The 19,585-nt window shown below is 45.0% G+C and overlaps 1 protein-coding gene across 4 annotated transcripts in view; it reads right to left on the reverse strand.

The window, feature by feature from the left end:
* Positions 1 to 3,774: 3,774 nt before the first annotated feature.
* LOC309706201 (receptor tyrosine-protein kinase erbB-3-like) overlaps positions 3,775 to 19,585 on the reverse strand; it is a 31,553-nt gene continuing 15,742 nt past the window's right edge. For 2 of the 4 annotated variants that reach the window (XM_082532503.1, XM_082532502.1), the window contains exon 2: positions 8,492 to 19,307. In XM_082532503.1, the coding sequence (XP_082388629.1) occupies positions 16,850 to 18,955 (2,106 nt within the window). In that variant the 5' untranslated portion in view covers positions 18,956 to 19,307 and the 3' untranslated portion in view covers positions 8,492 to 16,849. Of the gene's footprint in view, positions 3,864 to 8,491; positions 19,308 to 19,585 lie in introns of those variants that run through there. The other 2 variants (XM_082532505.1, XM_082532504.1) reach the window with 2 other exon arrangements.

The raw sequence follows: 19,585 nt of genomic DNA on the forward strand, positions 1-19,585 counted from the left end.
GCTGAGAGTAGTGAAAGTAAATTGACTCGTTTTGCACCTGATGCAAACCTTGAAAAAGTGCATTAAACTGTTTTGTACACACCACTAAAATGTTCAGCTCCTAAATATGCACTTTTTCCATATGTCAATATTTGTCTTTATCTTCCTTTTGCTAAACTGGCAAATTCAATGAAACCTAGTCTGTTAAACATTTAAATCTCTTTACTCCCTCATGTGTCATGTGAAAAAGAAATGCTTCCCCGGACTCTTCTGTAGGAAATAAGAGCGATCAGATACTCTTGATTATTGGCCACTCTGATCACATCATGTAAAAGCAGGAGGTTTGGCAGCAAATTCAACCCAAGGTCAGACTGTGCAATGTTCAGACAAGTCAAGTTGAGTCAATTTACTTATAAGCACATTTAAAACCAACATAGGTTGACCAGAGTGCTGTAAACTTATAAGGAAAAAACTAGAGCAGGAAAATACAGAAAAATAGAAGAAATACAACAAAAAGAAAAGTGTCAAAACGCAGTCACATTTAAATGGTCTCCTCCTGTGCTTTACTCTGCTTCCTTGATCAGCTGACCTTAAAGACCTATTCAGGAATATGCATAGTTAAAAGTTCAGAAAGGTAAGTGGGTGCAAGGAACCCAAGAGCCACGTCTCAAACTCTACAAGACTCAGCTAGCATGTTAGATATTAAAATTCATGAAACTACAGTTAGACACGGGCTGAGAGGTTGTTTGGAAAGGTTGCTAGGATAAACATGGCAGCAGGGCTCGGGTTAGCATCAAGTTGCATCTAAATAAACCACAAGACCTCTCAAACATCCCTTTGGAGTGAAGATGTTTGGGCATAATACACAGTGCTCTGTTTGGCAAAAACCACAGGATCAGTACAAGCGCCTCATACCAAGAGTCAAGCACAGTGGTGGAGGGGTGATGATTTGGGCTTGTTTTGCAGCCACAGGACTTGGACACTTTGCAGTCATTGAGTCCACCATGAACTCCCATGTGTACCAAAGTATTTTAGAGGCCAGTGAGACTGTCTAACATGTAAATCACACAATAGGACAATGATTGCAAGGACAGCAATAAATCTACAACATAATGCCTGAAAATAAGGGAGCGGTGCATAAATGAATCCCTGCAAAAATCAATAGACTGAAAATTTAAATTAAAAAAAAGAAGAAGGCTGAAATTGCTCTACGACAAAACGAGACCCTGATTACAGAAAACAGTTACTTCAGCTTATGGCTGCTGAAGGTGGCTCTACAAACAGTGGACTCATTAGGTGCACTTTGTTTTTGTACTTCCTTTTTCACATGACAGTATATTTCCCCTTTCACTGCAGATTTAGGAATTATTTCATATGTTTTGTGAACAGATATCATTGTGGAACAGTGTCCTCTCCTGGTTGGAGCCTGTCACAGCAAGACATTTGTCACGTAGACATAGAGGCAGGTGTAACAGTGAAGTGGAGGAGTTGAAATACCTGTGGTCAGCAATCCAAGATATTGGACAGTGCACAAGACAGGTGAGTGCAGAATGAGAAGAGAGTGCAGGCAGGGTGGAGTAGGGTGGAGACGACTGTCAGGGGTGATTTGTGACAGAAGAATAGCAGCAAGAGAGGAAGTAGTTTACAAGGTGGTAGTGAGACCTGCTGCCATGTACGGTTTACAGACGGTGATACTGAGAAAAGGACTGAAAGCTGAGTTGGAGATGATAAGATTTTTACTAGGAGTGACCATAATGGACAGGATTGGAACATCAGAGGGACAGGTCAGGTTGAGCAGCTTGGAAACAAAGTCAGAGACGGGGATTGTGAATGTACTGGACAAAGCATGTTGACTATGAAGCTGCCAGAGAAGAAAATCAGAATCAGAATACGTTATTGATACCTACGGGAAATTATTTTGGTTACAGTGCTCCAGTATAAACAGTAACAAAGACAGACAATACACTAAGTAAGAAATAGACACAATATATACATGCATATATATATACATATAAGTCACTTATTGATAAATAGCTGAATAAGAAAAAGAGCGCGTGCAAAAAGGGTGTAGCTATTGCAGTATACAGTGTGTTAAGTGGATGATTTGTACAGGCAGATGGCCACAGGCAGACGTGATTTCCTGTGTCATTCAGTGGTGCTTTTTGGTAATCTCAGTCTCTCACTGAATGTGCTCATGTAGCTGATCAGTATGTCATGGAGTGGGTGGGAGGTATTAACTAACATTGTCTTTATTTTGGACAACATCCATCTCTCCGACACCACCTTAAGGGAGTCCAGCTCCATCCCCACAATATTACTGGCCTTACGGATCAGTTTATTGAGTCTGTTGGCATCTGCGACCCTCAGCCTGCTCCCCCATCATGCTCAGACTCGTAGAAAATCTTTAGCATTGTCCGGCAGATGTTCAAAAGATAGAGGCGACTCTGGCCCTTCCTGTAAAGTTCTGTGGTGTTTTTAGCCCAGCCCAGTTTATTGTCAGTGTATACTCAGAGGTATTTATAGTCCTCCACAATGTCAGCATTGACCCCCTGGATTGAAACAGGGGTCAAGTGTTTCCTGGTCTTCCTAAAGTCCACGATCAATTCCTTGGTCTTTGCCACGTTGAGCTGAAGATGATTCTGCTCACAACACGTGACAAAGGAGTCGACCACAGCCCGGTACTCTGTCTCATCATCCCTGCTGATGCATCCAACCACTGTAGAGTCATCAGAAAACTTCTGAAGATGGCAGGTCTCTGTGCTGTGGCTGAAGTCTCTGGTGTAGAGGGTGAAGAGGAAGGGGGAGAGGATGACAACAAAACAAAGACAGCAAAGATTCATGGATGTGGAGAAGAGCTGGTGTGACAAAGGAAAATGCCAGGGTGAAATGGAGGCAGATGAGCTGCTGTGAAATCAGCCAAAAGAAGAAGAAGCTGTACGTATGTAACATTGAAGCCTATTAGTTCCCGCTCCCAGCTGATTCAGAAAATGGGTTTATTCGTAATACAGCAGGATTTTGGTTTCTTACATCACATACAGATGTCTCCATGCATTCAGCATTGAAACATGGTCTTCAACATTTTTTTTTAAATCTACTTGTGTAACTATAACGGTACAGAATGAATCATCAGAATCTTTTATTTCTCTGCACTGATTGTTTCACAGACACAGTCTACATCAAAGTTCATTTAAACCCCAAAGAGAACTGAAGAAATCTACCACCAAATATGAATCAAGTATACGGGCAAAAATCAAAAGAACACATTATACGACGAAATCTTTGCCATACCATAGTGAGCTGTGGTGCGAAACCTGCCGTTAGAGGGCAATAAGGAATAAATCATTCTTTACTGGTAAGTATGAAACCAAACTCTGTGAGAGGAAACCAATCGGAATATAAGGCCACAAAAACCAAAGGATCTAACTCATGGTTACAACAGATGCTGGATATGTGCTGATAAGTTGGTAGGGCGGATGCACAGCGTGTTGCACTGTGACTGGTATATGAGTGGCAGCAGTACCCATGTGTGGCACAAAGGAATCGTTTCATTGACAGGAGTCTGCGGATTCTGCTGGTATCAGTGGCGACGCCGCAATCCCGTCTGCTGTTCGGAAAGTTGGTGGTTTGTGAATTTCTGCAAACTACAAAATCAACATACAGTTTAAAGTTCAGTTCAGTTTAAAGAAGCAAATTGTGTGTGTCTAACTACATCATTCCACTTGTACTTACCTCTGGGTACAGTTGTTGTGGCAAGGTTTACAGTTGCCCTCCTTGTCTGGATATTTAAAGATGGTTCCCTCCTGCCCCATAACACCCTCAGGACACATGGAGACACAGTGTGGGCCATCCTTCAGGCTGGCACAAACTAGACATTTATTTGCTCCCTGCAGACAAAAAAAAAAGGGTGAATAAAAGCAGAAAGGTTTTTGCAAGAGTTGAAGGCGAGTGGCATTATGGTGGACAGCCATTTTTTGTAAGGCCGCTAGGTGGCAGCAGAAGCCCTATTCCAGTTCTTTTTTTTTTCCCTTCTAGAAGTTTTATGTCAAACATACCGGGCCTGTGTACGTCTCCTTCTCCTCCTGGACCTTACACTCAGGGTGACAGGGCAGACACTCCCTTGACTTAGTAGCAAACTCCCTCTGCTAGTTTCTATTCAAGTTCAAAGACTTACAGCAGACATTAGTCACATCTTAGGGCCAGTGCTCAGGATTTTCCTTAACAATGTATAGACCTATACACAGTAATCACTCTTGATCTCCACTTATAACCAATGTTCCCTCTAATTTTTCATGTGTCTGAGCGAACACGCAAACTCCCTGAGCGATCCTTTGGACCACTGTGAGCAACAGCAGACGTGAGCACTGTGGTCATGCCAGCATCGAATCCATCCAACCATTACATGGTTTATTAAAATAATCAAATTACAGCATTTACATTTATGTTAGACTACTTTTAATTAACTGCTTTAGCCCACTTACAATGAAAATTTAAAAAAAAAAATCTTGTTCATGACCAAAAATTAAGATGAACTTTTGCGAGATCTCGCAAAACAAACTCGCAAAAGTTTATCTTAATTTTTTTTTCTCCCATGTCCCTTGCGGGGCTCCGTAGTGTAGTATGTTAACACTATTGGAAGTAAAAAGAACTTGAACTCCAATTTTGAAAACACAACTTTCTTTTTTCTTTTTTTTATAAAGCTCTGACTTGTATTATGAGTATGAGTCTGTGGTCTGGGAGAGAGTCCTGTAACTCTCTGTCTGCAAAATACAGTATATTGTTATGATGATTTCTGATATGAGGTTCAATTCTACGGTGGTGATCGCAGGGTGTGCACAGGTCAAGTGCCACTATGACCCTCCAGAAAATAACGAGGACAGGGGATGATCGTTCAGCTCTTTAATGGCAGATTTAGCGTTGGTTTGGGTATGTGTGTGTGGTTCTACAAACAGAATGGAAAAACAGAACACAAATTACAATCAAATTATAGACAACAATAATCACCATATAACATATTACAGCCACATACTTGTCTTATAGGCCCTACTACTAAGCTGGCGGCTTTTACTTATAGAATCAGAATCAGAATCAGAAACTTTATTGTCATTGTCATGAGAACAACGAAATTAAGAATGGTCCCCGATCATTGCATCATCCCTAGCAATATCAAAATATAAATAAAACAATAAAATTCAATAAATAAAATAGATGGAATACTTAAAATACTAATAAGATATAACAGTAAAACATTCACATACATTCCCACACACATGCTTCAGACCGTGCATAGATTAACACAAGAGTGGCGTGATGGACATTTTTTTGTAGTATTCAGATGTGTTATTGCAGTTGGATAACAGCTGTGTTTGAGTCTATTAGTCCTTGCTCTGATTGCCCTGTACCGTCTGCCTGAGGGCAACAGTTCGAACAGGGAGTGGCCAGGATGTGAGGTGTCTTTTATGATGTTTTGGGCCTTTTTAAAACAGTGGGCGTTGTGTAGAACTTCCAGTGTGGGGAGAGGGCAGCCAGTGATCTTTTGGGCGGTGTTAATGATCCCTTGGAGTGCTTTCCTCTGAGCCCCTGTGCAGCTAGTGTACCAGATGCATATGCAGTAAGTTAGAACACTCTCAATGGTGGCTCTGTAGAAGGACACCAGCAGTCTCTGTGTGATGTTATTCCTCCTGAGAATTCTCAGGAAGTACAGTCTCTGTTGGGCCTTTTTCAGCAGCTCGGAGGTGTTCACACTCCAGGAAAGGTTCTCCTCTATATTGACTCCCAGGAAGCGGAAGCTTGCCACCCTTTCTACACAGTCCCCATTTATGAATAGTGGTTGGATCTCTGCCTTTTTCCTTCTGAAGTCTATTATGAGTTCTTTGGTTTTTGAAGTGTTGAGGAGGAGGTTATTGGCCTTACACCATGACGTCAGCTGCTCCACCTCGTCTCTGTACGTAGACTCGTCTCCCTTGGAAATGAGCCCCACCACTGTGGTGTCATCTGCAAATTTCACAAAGATGTTGCTGTGGTGGCGAGGAGTGCAGTCGTGTGTGTAGAGAGAGTAGAGCAGTGGACTGAGCACACAGCCCTGGGGTGAGCCAGTGCTGAGACTCAGGGCTGGGGATGTGTGATGGCCAACTCTGACTCTCTGTCTACGGCCCGAGAGGAAGCTATTGATCCACATGCAGGTGCTGTATGGAAGCCCCAGGTCTTGTAGCTTGGCCACCAGTTTGTGTGGAAGGATGGTGTTAAAAGCTGAGCAGTAATCCACGAAGAGCATCCGCACATAGCTACCATGCTCTTCCAGGTGAGTTAATGCAGCATGGAGTGCTGTGGCTACAGCGTCTTCCGTGGATCGGTTTGCTCTGTAGGCAAACTGGTGTGGATCCAGGCTGCGGGGCAGGGCTGCTGTGATGTGTCTGCGGACCAGCTTCTCAAAGCATTTCATTACCACTGGGGTGAGTGCCACCGGTCTGTAGTCATTCAGGCCGGTGATGTGGGGCTTCTTAGGCAAGGGGACTATGGTGGAGGACTTCAGGCAGAGTGGGACAGTCGCCTGTGCGAGGGATTTGTTGAAAATCCTGGTGAAGATCCCAGCCAGCTGTCCTGCACAATCCCTCAATATTCGACCTGGCACACCATCAGGACCCGCCGCCTTCCTCGGGTTAACAGCCTGCAGCATGCGCCTCACCTCGTGCTCTTCCAGGGTGAGGGTGGTGCTGCTATGGGTGGCGTGTTGCTGCTGTGGCTCCAATACCTCCGGTACCCTGGTCTCAAAGCGGGCAAAGAAGATATTCAGCTCCTCTGCCAGCTCCAGGTCACCGTCCGCAGCTCCGAGATTGATCTTATAGTTGGTTAGGTGCTGGATGCCTTGCCACACCTGCCGGCTGGTATTACTCTTCAAATGGTCCTCGATCCTCCTCCTATAGTCCCCCTTTGCCTCTCTGATGCCTCTCTTCAGGTTGGATCGGGCTGTGGTGTAGTAATCCCTGTTGCCAGACCTGAACGCAATGTTCCTCTCCTTCAGCAGCTGCCTGACCTCCCGGGTCATCCAGGGCTTTTGGTTGGGATAAGCCCGGATCCGTTTGACTGCTGTAACAGTGTCTATGCAGTGTTTTATATAGCAGAGGACACCGTCTGTGAACATTTCCAAGTCCTGATGTCAAAGATATCCCAGTTAGTCCTGTCAAAACAGTCCTGCAGCTGCTGAGAGGCACCCTCTGGCCATATGGTAATATTCTTTGTGATGGTAAGAGCAGTTTTCTTGAGGGGGGCATATGCAGGGATTAGAAACAGTGACAAGTGGTCAGACTGACCCAGATGTGGCAAAGGTCTGGCCCTGTAGCCCATTTTGATGTTGGAATAAACTTTGTCCAGAATCTTGTCACCCCTAGTGGCACACTTGACGTGCTGGTGGAATTTGGGGATTGCTTTTTTTAAGTCTGCGTGATTGAAGTCCCCTGCTACGATATGTACAGCGTCAGGGTAAGTGCTCTGTTTATTATTGATGTTTGTATGCAGGAGTGCGATCGCAGAGTTAGCATTAGCATCTGGTGGTATGTAAACAGCTGTTATTATGACAACGGTGAACTCCCTAGGTAGGTAGATGGGCCTGCATTTAACAGTCAGATATTCAATGTCCGGTGAACAGTGACGGTCTATTATCACTGTGTTGGTACACCAGCTGTTGTTCACATACATACAGAGCCGCCCTCCTTTGCGCTTACCGGAGTCCACTGTTCGGTCATGTCGCTGTGTGGTATAGCCTGCTAGCTCAATAGCAGAGTCTGGAATGGATTGATGTAGCCAGGATTCAGTGATAAGAAGGATGCATGAGTCTTTGATGAAGATGAAGAAGTCTGAACCATATTTGGCAACAAAGAAAATAAACATCTTTCCATCACTTAACTCTTGCGCCCCACTCACTTATGATGCCAACTAAAGAAGGCAAATACACATATCAAATCACCAACTCAAACCAAACTCAGTTTGGCCTAGGCGAACTTAGCTTAGCTAAGCCCGCTTAGCTTAGCGATAACTTAGCTTATAGAAAATGTACAAACAGAGGATGTCAGTATCTCAGCTGGTTTCCCACGACGAGAGACAAATCTTCTTAATGCCATTAGAAATGAGTCGGTGTTGATGCTAGACAGCACCTCAATATGAATGGCACGAGTCGTCAAGCATTTGAAGAGCAGGCCCCAGCATTTTTCATTTCTCCGACTGTCATGTTCGGAGGCAATAAGACGCAGGGTTCTCAAGCACGAACCGCTTTTTATTGAATTGTAGCAGCAGTGTACGTGGCTACATCAATTTCTGGAAAACACATATACACACCGGTCTCCTAGCGACCTCTAGTGGCTGCCCTCATGGTAGCCTTACTAGGACAACATAAACAGATTTCACAACACCGACCAACCTTCACCTGCAGTGGCCCAAAGCAGCCGATGCCTGTTGAGAAGAAGGCTGGCTGATGTAATCGTAGGCGTGCAAGGGGAAGGTCAGCCATCTTTGGCTCCATTTTTAGCACTCAGGGCAGGAGCGCTGTTCACTTCTTATGACTTCATGGCCGCGAAGAATCCAGTATTTCCTTCTCAAATCTGCAAACAATCTCTCTGCTCCTGGGTGTTTCAAATCACTGTCAGCCTGTTGGATGAGTAGTCTGGTGACTGGATGTTTAGGGTCCAATACAACTGAGGAGCTCTCAGCAGAATAAGCTCAGCCTCCTTGTAGTTCTCTGATGTGAGATTGTCACCAGCTGCCCCGTGAAGGCACCTGGCTGTTTCTTCCAAAAGCTCGCTAAAACTGGTAAACTGCTGTGCATCAGGCAGGGAGATAGAGTCAGTAGACACAGCTAAGCAAGTTATTGGTTTACGCTGCTCCTCAGCAAAGTCTGTACATGGTGTGGCTGGGTGCTCTGGCCACTGGTCTCGATGTAGATGCAGAAACAGGGGCCCACATGCCCAACGGGACTGGACTGTGAGGTCTTGTAGCCTTTTACCCCTAGTTAGATCATCTGCCAGATTGTCACATGTTGTCACATAACGCCAAGACTGTCTGTCTGTCAGTTCCTGGATCTCAGCTATCCGAGTTCCAACGAACACCTTGAAATGACAGGACTCTGACTGGATCCATGTTAGGACAGTGGTGGAGTCTGTCCATAACACCACTCTGCATAGTGGTAGGGTGAGTTCTTTGGTCAGCAGGCTAGCGAGTTGAGCTCCAGTCAAGGCTGCACATAGTTCCAAAAGTGGCATGGAGATCTGCCGTTTAGGAGCCACCCTAGAGCAGGCAGTCAGGAAAGCAACTTCCACCTTTCCAGCAGCATCTTCCGTCCGTAGGTAGGCAACACTTCCATATGCCTGTGGAGATGCATCGCAGAAGATGTGCAACTCACGTCTACTGTAGGATTTGTCCAGCTCTGGGCTCACATAACAACGTTGTAGACTGATGTTGTCCAGATGTTGCAGCTCACCTTCCCATTCGTTCCATGCAGAGCAGGTCACTTGGTAACAGGGGGTCATCCCACTCACGCTTTTTGTCCCACAACTGCTGGACTAGTACTCGCCCTCGTTGTGAAGGGGACGAGAAACCCTAGTGGGTCATACTGACTCGCCAGAACCCGGTAGAGGTTTCTCATGGTAGGAGGATTCCTCTCCAACTGCATTGTAGTGCAGAGTGTCAGAGCAGCACATCCAGCGCAGACCTAGAGCAGATTCTTGAGGGTCCATATCAGTTTGATTCAGCCACTGTACGCTGCTCTCCGATCTTATTTCCTTTGGTAGATGGCTGATGAGATCTGGGGTGCTGCTGGCCCACTGTCTTAGCTCAAATCCTCCCTCCTATAATAGTGACCGTAGTTTGTCCACAACCTTTGTTGCCACATCTGGAGAAGAGAAGCTCTGTAACCAGTTGTCAACATAAAAATTCTTCTCAATGGAGTCACGCACGTCATCTCCCTGGTCACTGTGGTCATGGACGTGTCGCTGGAGTGCATAAATTGCACAGCATGGTGAGCATGTTGTCCCAAAGGGGAGCACCTGCCATTCTACACCTTGGGATGGGTGTCTCTTTGCAGATCGCGCCAGATGAAACGTAGTAGTGGCCGGTCATCGGGCAGTAGCCTCACCTGGTGGAACATCCCCTTGATGTCACTGCTAACTGCGATGGAGCATTCTCTGAAGCGTAGCAGCACACCAAGAAGAGAGGCCCCCAGGTTCGGGCCTGGTAAAAGCAGCTCGTTGAGGTTCTGATCCCTATAGGTCAGGGGTCGGCAACCCGCAGCTCCGGAGCCGCATGCGGCTCTTTAGTCTTTATTTTGCGGCTCCGGGTGGTTTGGGAAATTAAATTAGAAGTATTTAGCTGAAGTGTTTTTTTTTTATGTTTAGTTCTTTTTTTAACTTGTAGTTCTAAATTGGAAGATTGTTGTGATTTTGAAATATAAAAATAAAATTATATCTTGTTTTTTTCATCGCTCAAAATAAGCGTCACACTCGCGGAAGCCGGTGTACCCGCTGAAACGGCATGCATTTATCGAGACTTTCGACCCCAGGTAGGCCAAATATGGATCTTCGGATCCATATTATGTCGGCAGCTGTTCTCCACCGTGAACTATGTTAAAAACAAACACCGCTCACGCCTCACAGATGACAGCTTACAGTCCTGCGTGAAGATGAAAGTGACTTCGTACAGCCCCAATTTGCAGACGCTGCGCACAGAGGTTTGGGACCAGAAGTCCCATTGTAAACATACCACGGCAGACCCGACAATGTTTGCATGAACACTCTTTTCAGCATCTCTTTATTGACCACTTTTCACACACGGTTGCTGTACGCATACAGCCAGCTGTAGCTTTGCAGCTCACAGCCTGACAACACAACAGCAGAGAGAGCACAGACTTTAAGGTGGCGAGACGTGAGTGCGGGTGCCGCTGAGGTGCGTCCGACTCCCATACAGCGGCACTGCAGACCACGCCCCGCCACACACATTAACCAGGTAAAATACATATTTAGGCAGAATTTTGCAAATATCTATTTGTTTTAGCAGCATTGTGCTTTTTTTTCCAATTATTTTTTAAAAGTCAGATCAAGGCTCCAAAAGCCCAAAGGCGATATAAGGGTGGCGGCTCACAACAGTTTTTGTTTGCTACATGGATCATTTTAGTTCAGCTGGGTGTCTTTCCTTTTGTTATATTTCTTTATGAGTTCAAAATGTGTTAATTACATGAATAAAATGTAATTTTCTCTGTAGCACTTCATGGATTTCATAAGCAACACACCTTAGTTGATCTGTGGATTCTTTTAAAAAGCAGTTAAAAACTTTTCTGTTCAAACAAGCCTTTTGTTGATCTACGTATTTTATATTCTTTACATTATTTACATTTGATCTTTTACATTGTGTATAATGTCTATTGATTGTATTGTTTATTTTAATATTTGTGTACAGCGCTTTGTAACTGCCTGTCTGTGAAAAGTGCTTGATAAATAAACTTTACTTACTTACTTTAGTTGTTCACACAAAGCATAAAGGTAAAAAAAACAAAATAATATATACAGTGTTATCTTCATTTTAGATTTCAAAAAGTATTTGCGGCTCCCAGTGTTTTCTTTTGCGTGGAAACCAGGTCCAAGTGGCTCTTTGGGTGTTAAAGGTTGCAGACCCCTGCTATAGGTGAATGAGCAATTAAACACCACACGGTTCTTTCCGTTGTGTGTCACCATGTGGTGGGGGATGAACCATGATTCTTTGGAGGCCCTCATTTCCTCTTCACTGATTTCTCTGACATAGCCTGCTGCTATCAACTTTGTAATCTTCGCTTGATAAGCTTTAGTCTTCTCTGGGTCTCGACTGAGGCACTTCTCCGTGCCACGTAGATTGGGGAGTACTGCTTCAGGTGGCTCCGGAGTGTAGGCATATCACTTACACGCAGAAGGGGAGTTGAATATCTGTTTACTCCCTCGACATTCAGTCTTGTCGTCTTTGCCTCCAAAACCCTCATAGCTTGCTCTTCCCTCCGAGACGTGTCACTAGTTTCTCACTCCGATATGGGAGAGTGTCGAGATGCCAAAGCCTATCTACTTGACTATGAAGCTCTGATTGAGGAGAGGCAGTTGAGAGGAAGAGGCACTGTCGCGGTTGAGCATAGTGCTTAAGGGAGGGGATTGGTGTTAACTCAAAAGACATGACGTCGTATTCTCATTCACAGCGCTTTATTCGTTCCGCCATTTTTTTATACCCACCACAACAACAACACTTCGCGGGCAACAGTACTCTCGCGATAAAACAGAAAATAACAAGTTAACAATCTCCCTCTTTCTTAAAAAAAATAAAATAAAAGTATAAACACACCCCTGTAAACATTTGTATACATATATGTATATATTTATATAAACAAAAAAAACATTTCAAAAGTGCTTTGCTTTACTTAAAGCATACTATCATTGCACACAATAAACAATGGTACATTTGAATGCAAAGACAACTTTGTAGACAAAGGATTACAGTATCCAGAGTCCTTCATCTAGCGCCTTTAGAAGGGTTAAAGGTGAAACTCCCTTTTTTGTCAGACAATCAGCAAGTTGAGATTTTGAATCTGACCAACAAACCTGTCTGATTTTCTTGGCTTGTATGAGCTCTTTAATGCTGCTCATTTCTAGCCTCAGTCTCTTCTCTGTAACCTGCTTAGTAGACTTGAGTGCATCAAACAAGGAATGATTATCAGTTACACAGATCAAAGGTAGAGCGTTTAGACCAGTGTTACCAGTTGTAAGCTCAGAAAAAAGTGTTGCCAGGAAGACAGCACTGTCTATTCCATCTGACATGGCAAGAGTTTCTCCTGCCAGTGTACTTCTGACCACGCGCCTGATTTTTTTAGACTGCCAGAAAAGAGAACAAAACTTTCCTCCTTTACCCATAAGGACGATTAATGCCCCTCCTTGAGTACCGCCATCAGGAAGGTTGCCAAATGAAGCATCACTGAAAACAACCAATGCCAGATCCTCACTGTTACCCAAGTGCCGAAACTTAAGAGTCACTTTCTCTGCCTTAAGTTTACGGATAACTTTGTTCACTTCATGAATGGACTGTACAGTTGCATCTTTGATATTAGATCCAAGGCTACATGTGTCAAACATAACATCAGGTCTTGTTTGTTTGGCAACCCACAAAATCTGTCCTATTTTTGACCTGAGTTGCTCACGTTCTGTTTCACTTAAGGAAGCCTCCCTCTGTACAGCCCGTGCTGCTTGTAACTGAACCGGTTGTAGGTTGTCAATGTAAAGTTGTTGATGCACCTCTATTACATCATTAACTGTACAAATGTCCATACCAACATAAGAAAAGCTGTCATGTTCTTCACGGCCCACAAGGAAGGTAGATCTCAGTACAGGAATGATATGAGTTGCAAAGTGACTTGAACCAGCCCAAAGGAAATCATCAACGTGACATGCAAGCACTCCTGTAACCTCAGATTGTTCATTCTGCCAATAGAACACTGCAGGATCAACCTGTGATATTTTACCACCAGTTTTGAGCATAATGTCTTTGACCTTATTGTACCAATAAAGTGAAGCATCTGCAAGTCCATAAACACACTTTTTCAGTTTCCATAGAACATTGTCCTTGCCAGCTTCAGGTGGGGGACGAAGATAGATGTCTCTTGACAGTTCCATTCCCTGCAAGAAGGCAGATTTAATGTCCATTGAATTTACTCTCCACTTGTTTTGACATATCACAGCTAGCACCAGTCTGAGGGACTCAGACGCACATGTTGGAGAGTCTTTCTGTAGTTCTTTAGTATTTACCTCTTCAAACCCCCGTGTCACAAGTCGAGCCTTTGGGACAACACCATTAGTAGTTTCTTTGAGTGTACAGACCCATTTAGTAGACACACATTTTTGACCCAGGTCTTTCACTTCATCAAACACACCATTACTTTGCCAGCTCTCAATCTCCTGCTGCTTAGCAGAATCAAAGGAAATATCTTTTGTTGTGAGTACATCTGCATCTCTGTTTTCAGCTTCAGTGCAAAGACCATCAACAAGTGACATGTCTACAGCTTTCTTTTCACCTTCACTACCATCATGCTCAAGATATTGCACATTGTACCAGTTTTTGTATTGCCCTTTTGCTTTTCCCACTCTGCCTAGCACTCTGGCTGTGTGTTGAACACCGTTGTCTCTGTTGGTAAAAGCAATCAGCTGTCCTTATCTTAACTTTACATTTGCAGAGACATGATCAGTGGGTGTAGAGGGCTCATTTGCAGTTTGTGTGACAGACATGTTTTCTGTAGTGTGTGTGACAGACATGTTTTCTGTAGTGTTAGTTTCTCTGTCAATAGTGTTAGTTTCTCTGTCAATAGTGATGTCTTCTTCCTCACTAATACTCTGTTCACCATCGGGTGTGTCAGTGTCATCATTTTCAACTGCGTCTTTGTTGTCATCATCAGTAGTACTGTGTGGTATTTGTTTATCTCCAGTCTGTGAATCCACTTTAGTCAATCTTGACTGGTGTACTTTTACAAGAGTCCCCCCATGTCTTACAAATACAACAGTTCCATCCTGCCCAATAACTACACCTGGACCCTTCCACTCTGTACAGTCGACTCGTTTGTAGTATACTTTATCTCCTGCCTCATATTTGTCATCTGTAGGCCCAAGTTGTTTGCGTAGTGCTCTCCTGATCCTTTCTGAACACTCTGCCTCAGTAAATGCTTTCCTGGAAGCATGTAATGCTGAGATATGTTCAGCTACTCTTGCACTTACAGTTGTGCCCTCTAAGGCAGGTGGCTTATCCATCAACACAGAAGGAAGGTTGGGGTTTTGGCCAAACACAAGTTGATGTGGACTATAACCATGTACATTAAGCATACTGTTTTTGGCCATAAGGGCCCAGTCTAGCGCAGTGTGCCAGTCACATCCTCATTCCTTTTTTACCTTCAGGAGGATTTCTGTAAGTGTCATGTTATGTCTCTCCAGTAGTCCGTTGCTCCAGGGACTATACCCCGCCGTTGTTTTTACCTCAATGTTGAAGTTTTCAGCCATGTCCCGAATGTCTGTGTTGTTGAACTCTCCGTCGTTGTCTGTGTAGAGCCGTCTGGGGGCACCGTGAATGCTTATCCAGGTGTGAATGAAGGAGTTGACGATCTCTGCAGCTTTCTTTGTCTTTACGATGCTGCCGGCACTGAAGCGTGTGAAGTGGTCGATGATGTGAAGGTACCACACATTGGGCTCCAGCTCATGTAGATCCATCGCTACTGTCTCATTATACTCAGAAGCCAGGGGTAGACCAACAGCAGGTCTCGGCTTGGTTTTGCAATATTTCTGACAAATGTCACAGTCACGAACTATCTCTTGTAGAATAACTGCACATTGTTTATCTGTATTGCCAGAGCTTTGGATGAGCCTCAATAACCTCTCTGCAGATGCATGACCAAACTGCTTATGAAGTTTCACAAGGACTTTCTGTTTCTCTTTTGTAGACATTTCAGCAGTTACCATGAGAACTTCATTTTCATTGCAGCTTTCTGTAGTATTTTCATCTCTAATGTCCACACAATAGTGTCCCGAACTAGTGAGCTCTAGGGGAACAGGCTGCTTGAACATGACAACACTGTCATTCTCCATGTCTAGAACAGTCCCTGCTTTCTTGAGAGACGTTTTGCTCAGTAGTAGTGGAATGTCAACAGGAACTACTTCACTTTCAATGTCACATTTTGTTTGTCCAATTTTGGCTGGAAGTTTCACTTTTCTGCTGGAATACACTACAATACCATCCCCAAAGCGAAATGGTCTGGAGCTGGGGGTTTCTGATTGCAACAGCTTGTTTACTTGGCCTTGGCTGAGGTCACGCATGTAACTATCTAGCCACTTCTGACCACAAACTGTACGTGTACATGCAGTATCAATAATGGCTGACCCCAGTGCCTCAGTCAGGAAGATTTCAGAGTCTGTCATTGAGGCTTTAGTGTACAAAGTAATGTTACACTCCTCCACTTTCCCATCTTCAGTTAGCTTTACTTGGTCACCATTACAATGAGGACAGTCTTTCGCCCAGTGGTAAGTGCTCTGACAAATAGCACATCTTGTTCGCTTGCCAAACTTGTCAACTGGGTTGGTACCTTGTAGTGGTTGTTGCTGTCCACTCCGCGACGAAGTACCGTTGTTTCGTTTGTATTTGGGACCTTTTTGTTCCGTAAGGAAAACTGCTTCTTGGTTCAGTTGAATTCCGCTGAAAACTCCGGTTACTTTCCCTCCGAAAATCCGTTTCAGTGCAGACTTCATAGACGCAAACGTTAAGTCCGTGCACGCTGTCAGTGCAAGCTGTCGACTTTTCTCATCAAGACAAGCTGTATCTAGAAGCTTAAATGCTAGCACAGCGTCAGGCAGCGTCATGTTGTACTTTTTCATCCGGTTATAACACTGTTCAAAGTCTATAATGTAGTCTGCCATCGACATGCTGTGGTTCTTTGCAATGGAGTCAAAACACGAGTAGGCTTCATAAGCGCGGTCTTTCTCTTCTCTCTGAAACACCGCGTCAAGTTTTGCAAGTAGTATTTCCATACCGTCATCTTTGTCCAAATCTTCCGCGGGTATCTCCATGGCCGTTTCTCTGGCTCTTCCCTCGAGCCCCAGCGCCACCGCGAGTGCCTGTTTCTTTTTATCCAGCTCCGTAACTCGTCTCCAGATATTGACTTCATTCTTCCAGCATTCGTATGGCCTGGCTTCATCAAGCTTTGGTGGTACTTTGTAATTGGAAACCATCCTCTGCTACCAATGTTAACTCAAAAGACACGACGTCGTACTCTCATTCACAGCGCTTTATTCGTTCCGCCATTTTTTATACCCACCACAACAACAACACTTCGCGGGCAACAGTACTCTCACGATAAAACAGAAAATAACAAGTTAACAATTGGTCCCTGTAGTACCCAACCAAGTCTAGTCTTGACTGCAGCTGGTCCTCCAGGTAAGCCTAGGCGCACAGGTTTGATGGGCGTTACTAGGTGAGGACAGTGAGAGCCGATCAGAAGGAGTGGCTGGGCATTTGTGAAGGGCTGCAAGGGAAGCCTTCTCAAGTGTCTATATTTCTGTTGAAGTGCTTTCACGGGGTATGAATGCTCAGCCAAGCCTAGGTCATCAGCTGTGAAGGCTCTCTCAATGGTGAATGTTCTGGATGGTTGGCTGGCAGGGGAGACTTTGACTGTCACTGATGCACCATGCAAGGTTCTCAATCCTTGTCTCACCATACGTAGAGTAAGACTCTCTGCCATGCCCTGTAACTGCAGTCTTTGAGTGGCCTCAGGGAGAAGGATCGTCCTCTCAGATCCATCATCCAATATGGCGAATGTCTCCAGGGTGTGCTCACCGTTCTGCAGGAGCACTTTGGTTATCTTCAGAAGCACAGCGACGTGTTCCATTGGTGGATTGGGTGCAGCAGGTCTGAGATTCACTTCATGGAGGGCCTCTAGGTGTTTTCCCCTGCATGCCTTACACTGCATTTTAAGTCGACACTGAGCGGCCTGGTGGTGCCGCCCACAACACCAGCAGCGATTGTTGGACTTAATCCAAGTTGATTTCTGCTCCTTAGTCAGCATCTTGAAGTTGACACATTGATCTAGGAAGTGCAGAGTGTTATTACAATATGGACAATAAGCTGTGGGCTTGTCTTGGACCTCAGAAGTGTAAGGGGTTGTGGCTGAGGACCTTTGGGGGGCAGTGTTGTGTGTTGCACCGTGCAGCACGGTGGTAGTCCTTTTGGTGGCTCTTTTATCTCTTTTCATGCTGCTCCTGTCTCTCGAGCTCTCCTCTACCTTCTCTGTGTGATCTCCGCCCTCTTGAATGACCAGCTCATACTCCAGCCACTCTGCAAAGTCTCTCAATGATGGTATTCCATCTTTCTGTGGGTAAAGGTAGCGGCGGAAAGCAGCACGTAGGTCTTGGGGTAGCTTTCGTGTCAGTCTAGCAACATGAGACCCGCATTGCAGCTCTATGTGTCCATCTTCCCCAAGTTGCTCTAACATGCCGACCAGAGCACGGACTCTCAGTGCAAACCTTCTGAATCCAGTTGTGTCACCTGGGCGGATGCTGGGCTCATCCATAAGCTTTGCTATCCTCTGCAGTGACAGCTGGTGCAGCTGACCGTAATGTTTAGTGAGCGAGGCCATCGTGTCAGAGTAGGGGTGAGGTGAGTTACTGTAGGAGTCAGCAATTAAAAGAGCTTCCTCAAACTTAAGGTGGTCACATAAGACCTGATATTTGAACCTCTCGGTTGCATCAAAGGGGAGAATATTGTCTAGGGCAAGCCTTAATCTAGCAAACTGCCTGGGATCACCCTTCGTGAACTCTGGGATGGAGGGCGATGGTCCTCTGTAGGTCTTCTCCTTTACAGCTACAGCTGTAGTGGGAGCCAACACTTGTTCTGGGGGGAGCATGTTCGCGTCGAAACTAGGTCCAGCTAGTGATCGAGATAAGGGGGTGGACTGTGGTGCACAAGGCTGAAAGTCAGGAGCTTCAGTGGCTGAGGGTTGCTGTAACTGTAGCTCTTGTAAGCGTTGGCTATGCTCTTGTGCAATGGCTGGTAGCCGTGGAGGTGGAAAAGACTGTACCTCTGGTAGATCAGAATGATCTCTCGGGAGAAAAACTGGAGGTGGTGGTACTGGCCATTCTTCAGCTGCATCCTGTGTGTAGGATATATTGTGCTGCTCTGGTCTCAGGGGAAAAGGCTGTGTAGTTAGAGGTGTGGAGACCCAAGTGTCATCAGCTGAAATGTAGCCCCCTGGTTGCTGGGCAGAACGTAAGCAGGTTGGTTCCAACGTGGTGACATTACGGTCCATCTGCCTCCTCATGTCTCCTACCATCAGCTGAAGTTGCCTGTTGTCCTCCTGCAGTTGCTGCACAATGTTCATGAACTCCTGAGGGATGCTGGATGACACTGGGGTCTGTCCTGCAGCTCCAATAGAACCAGGAGTCTGGGTGAGGGGCGTCATCTTGGCGTATCCTTCTCTAGTCTGCTGTTGCTCCAATGTAGCAGTTGTGGCAGTGTGTAGCCTTCATACTGAGTCATCCATCCTGGAGGTCGCACAGCCCTCCATGGACGTGCACCTGCTCTCTGGGGGTCATAATCCATCTTCACTCTGTAATCACCTGATCCGGCTCGAAGGACCAATTTTGTTATGATGATTTCTGATATGAGGTTCAGTTCTACGGTGGTGATCGCAGGGTGTGCACAGGTCAAGTGCCACTATGACCCTCCAGAAAATAATGAGGACAGGGGATGATTGTTCAACTCTTTAATGGCAGATTTAGCGTGGGCGTGGGTATATGTGTGTGTGTGTGGTTCTACAAACAGAATGGAAAAACAGAACACAAATTACAATCAAATTATAGACAACAATAATCACAATATAATATATTACAGCCACATACTTGTCTTATAGGCCCTACTACTAAGCTGGCGGCTTTTACTTATAGTCTGAACCATATTTGGCAACAAAGAAAATAAACATCTTTCCATCACTTAACTCTTGTGCCCCACTCACTTATGATGCCAACTAAAGAAGGCAAATACATATAACAAATCACCAACTGAAACCGAACTCAGTTTGGCCTAGGCGAAC

Source organism: Aulonocara stuartgranti (genome assembly GCF_965226115.1).
Source record: "Aulonocara stuartgranti genome assembly, chromosome: 5".
Lineage (NCBI taxonomy): Eukaryota > Metazoa > Chordata > Actinopteri > Cichliformes > Cichlidae > Aulonocara > Aulonocara stuartgranti.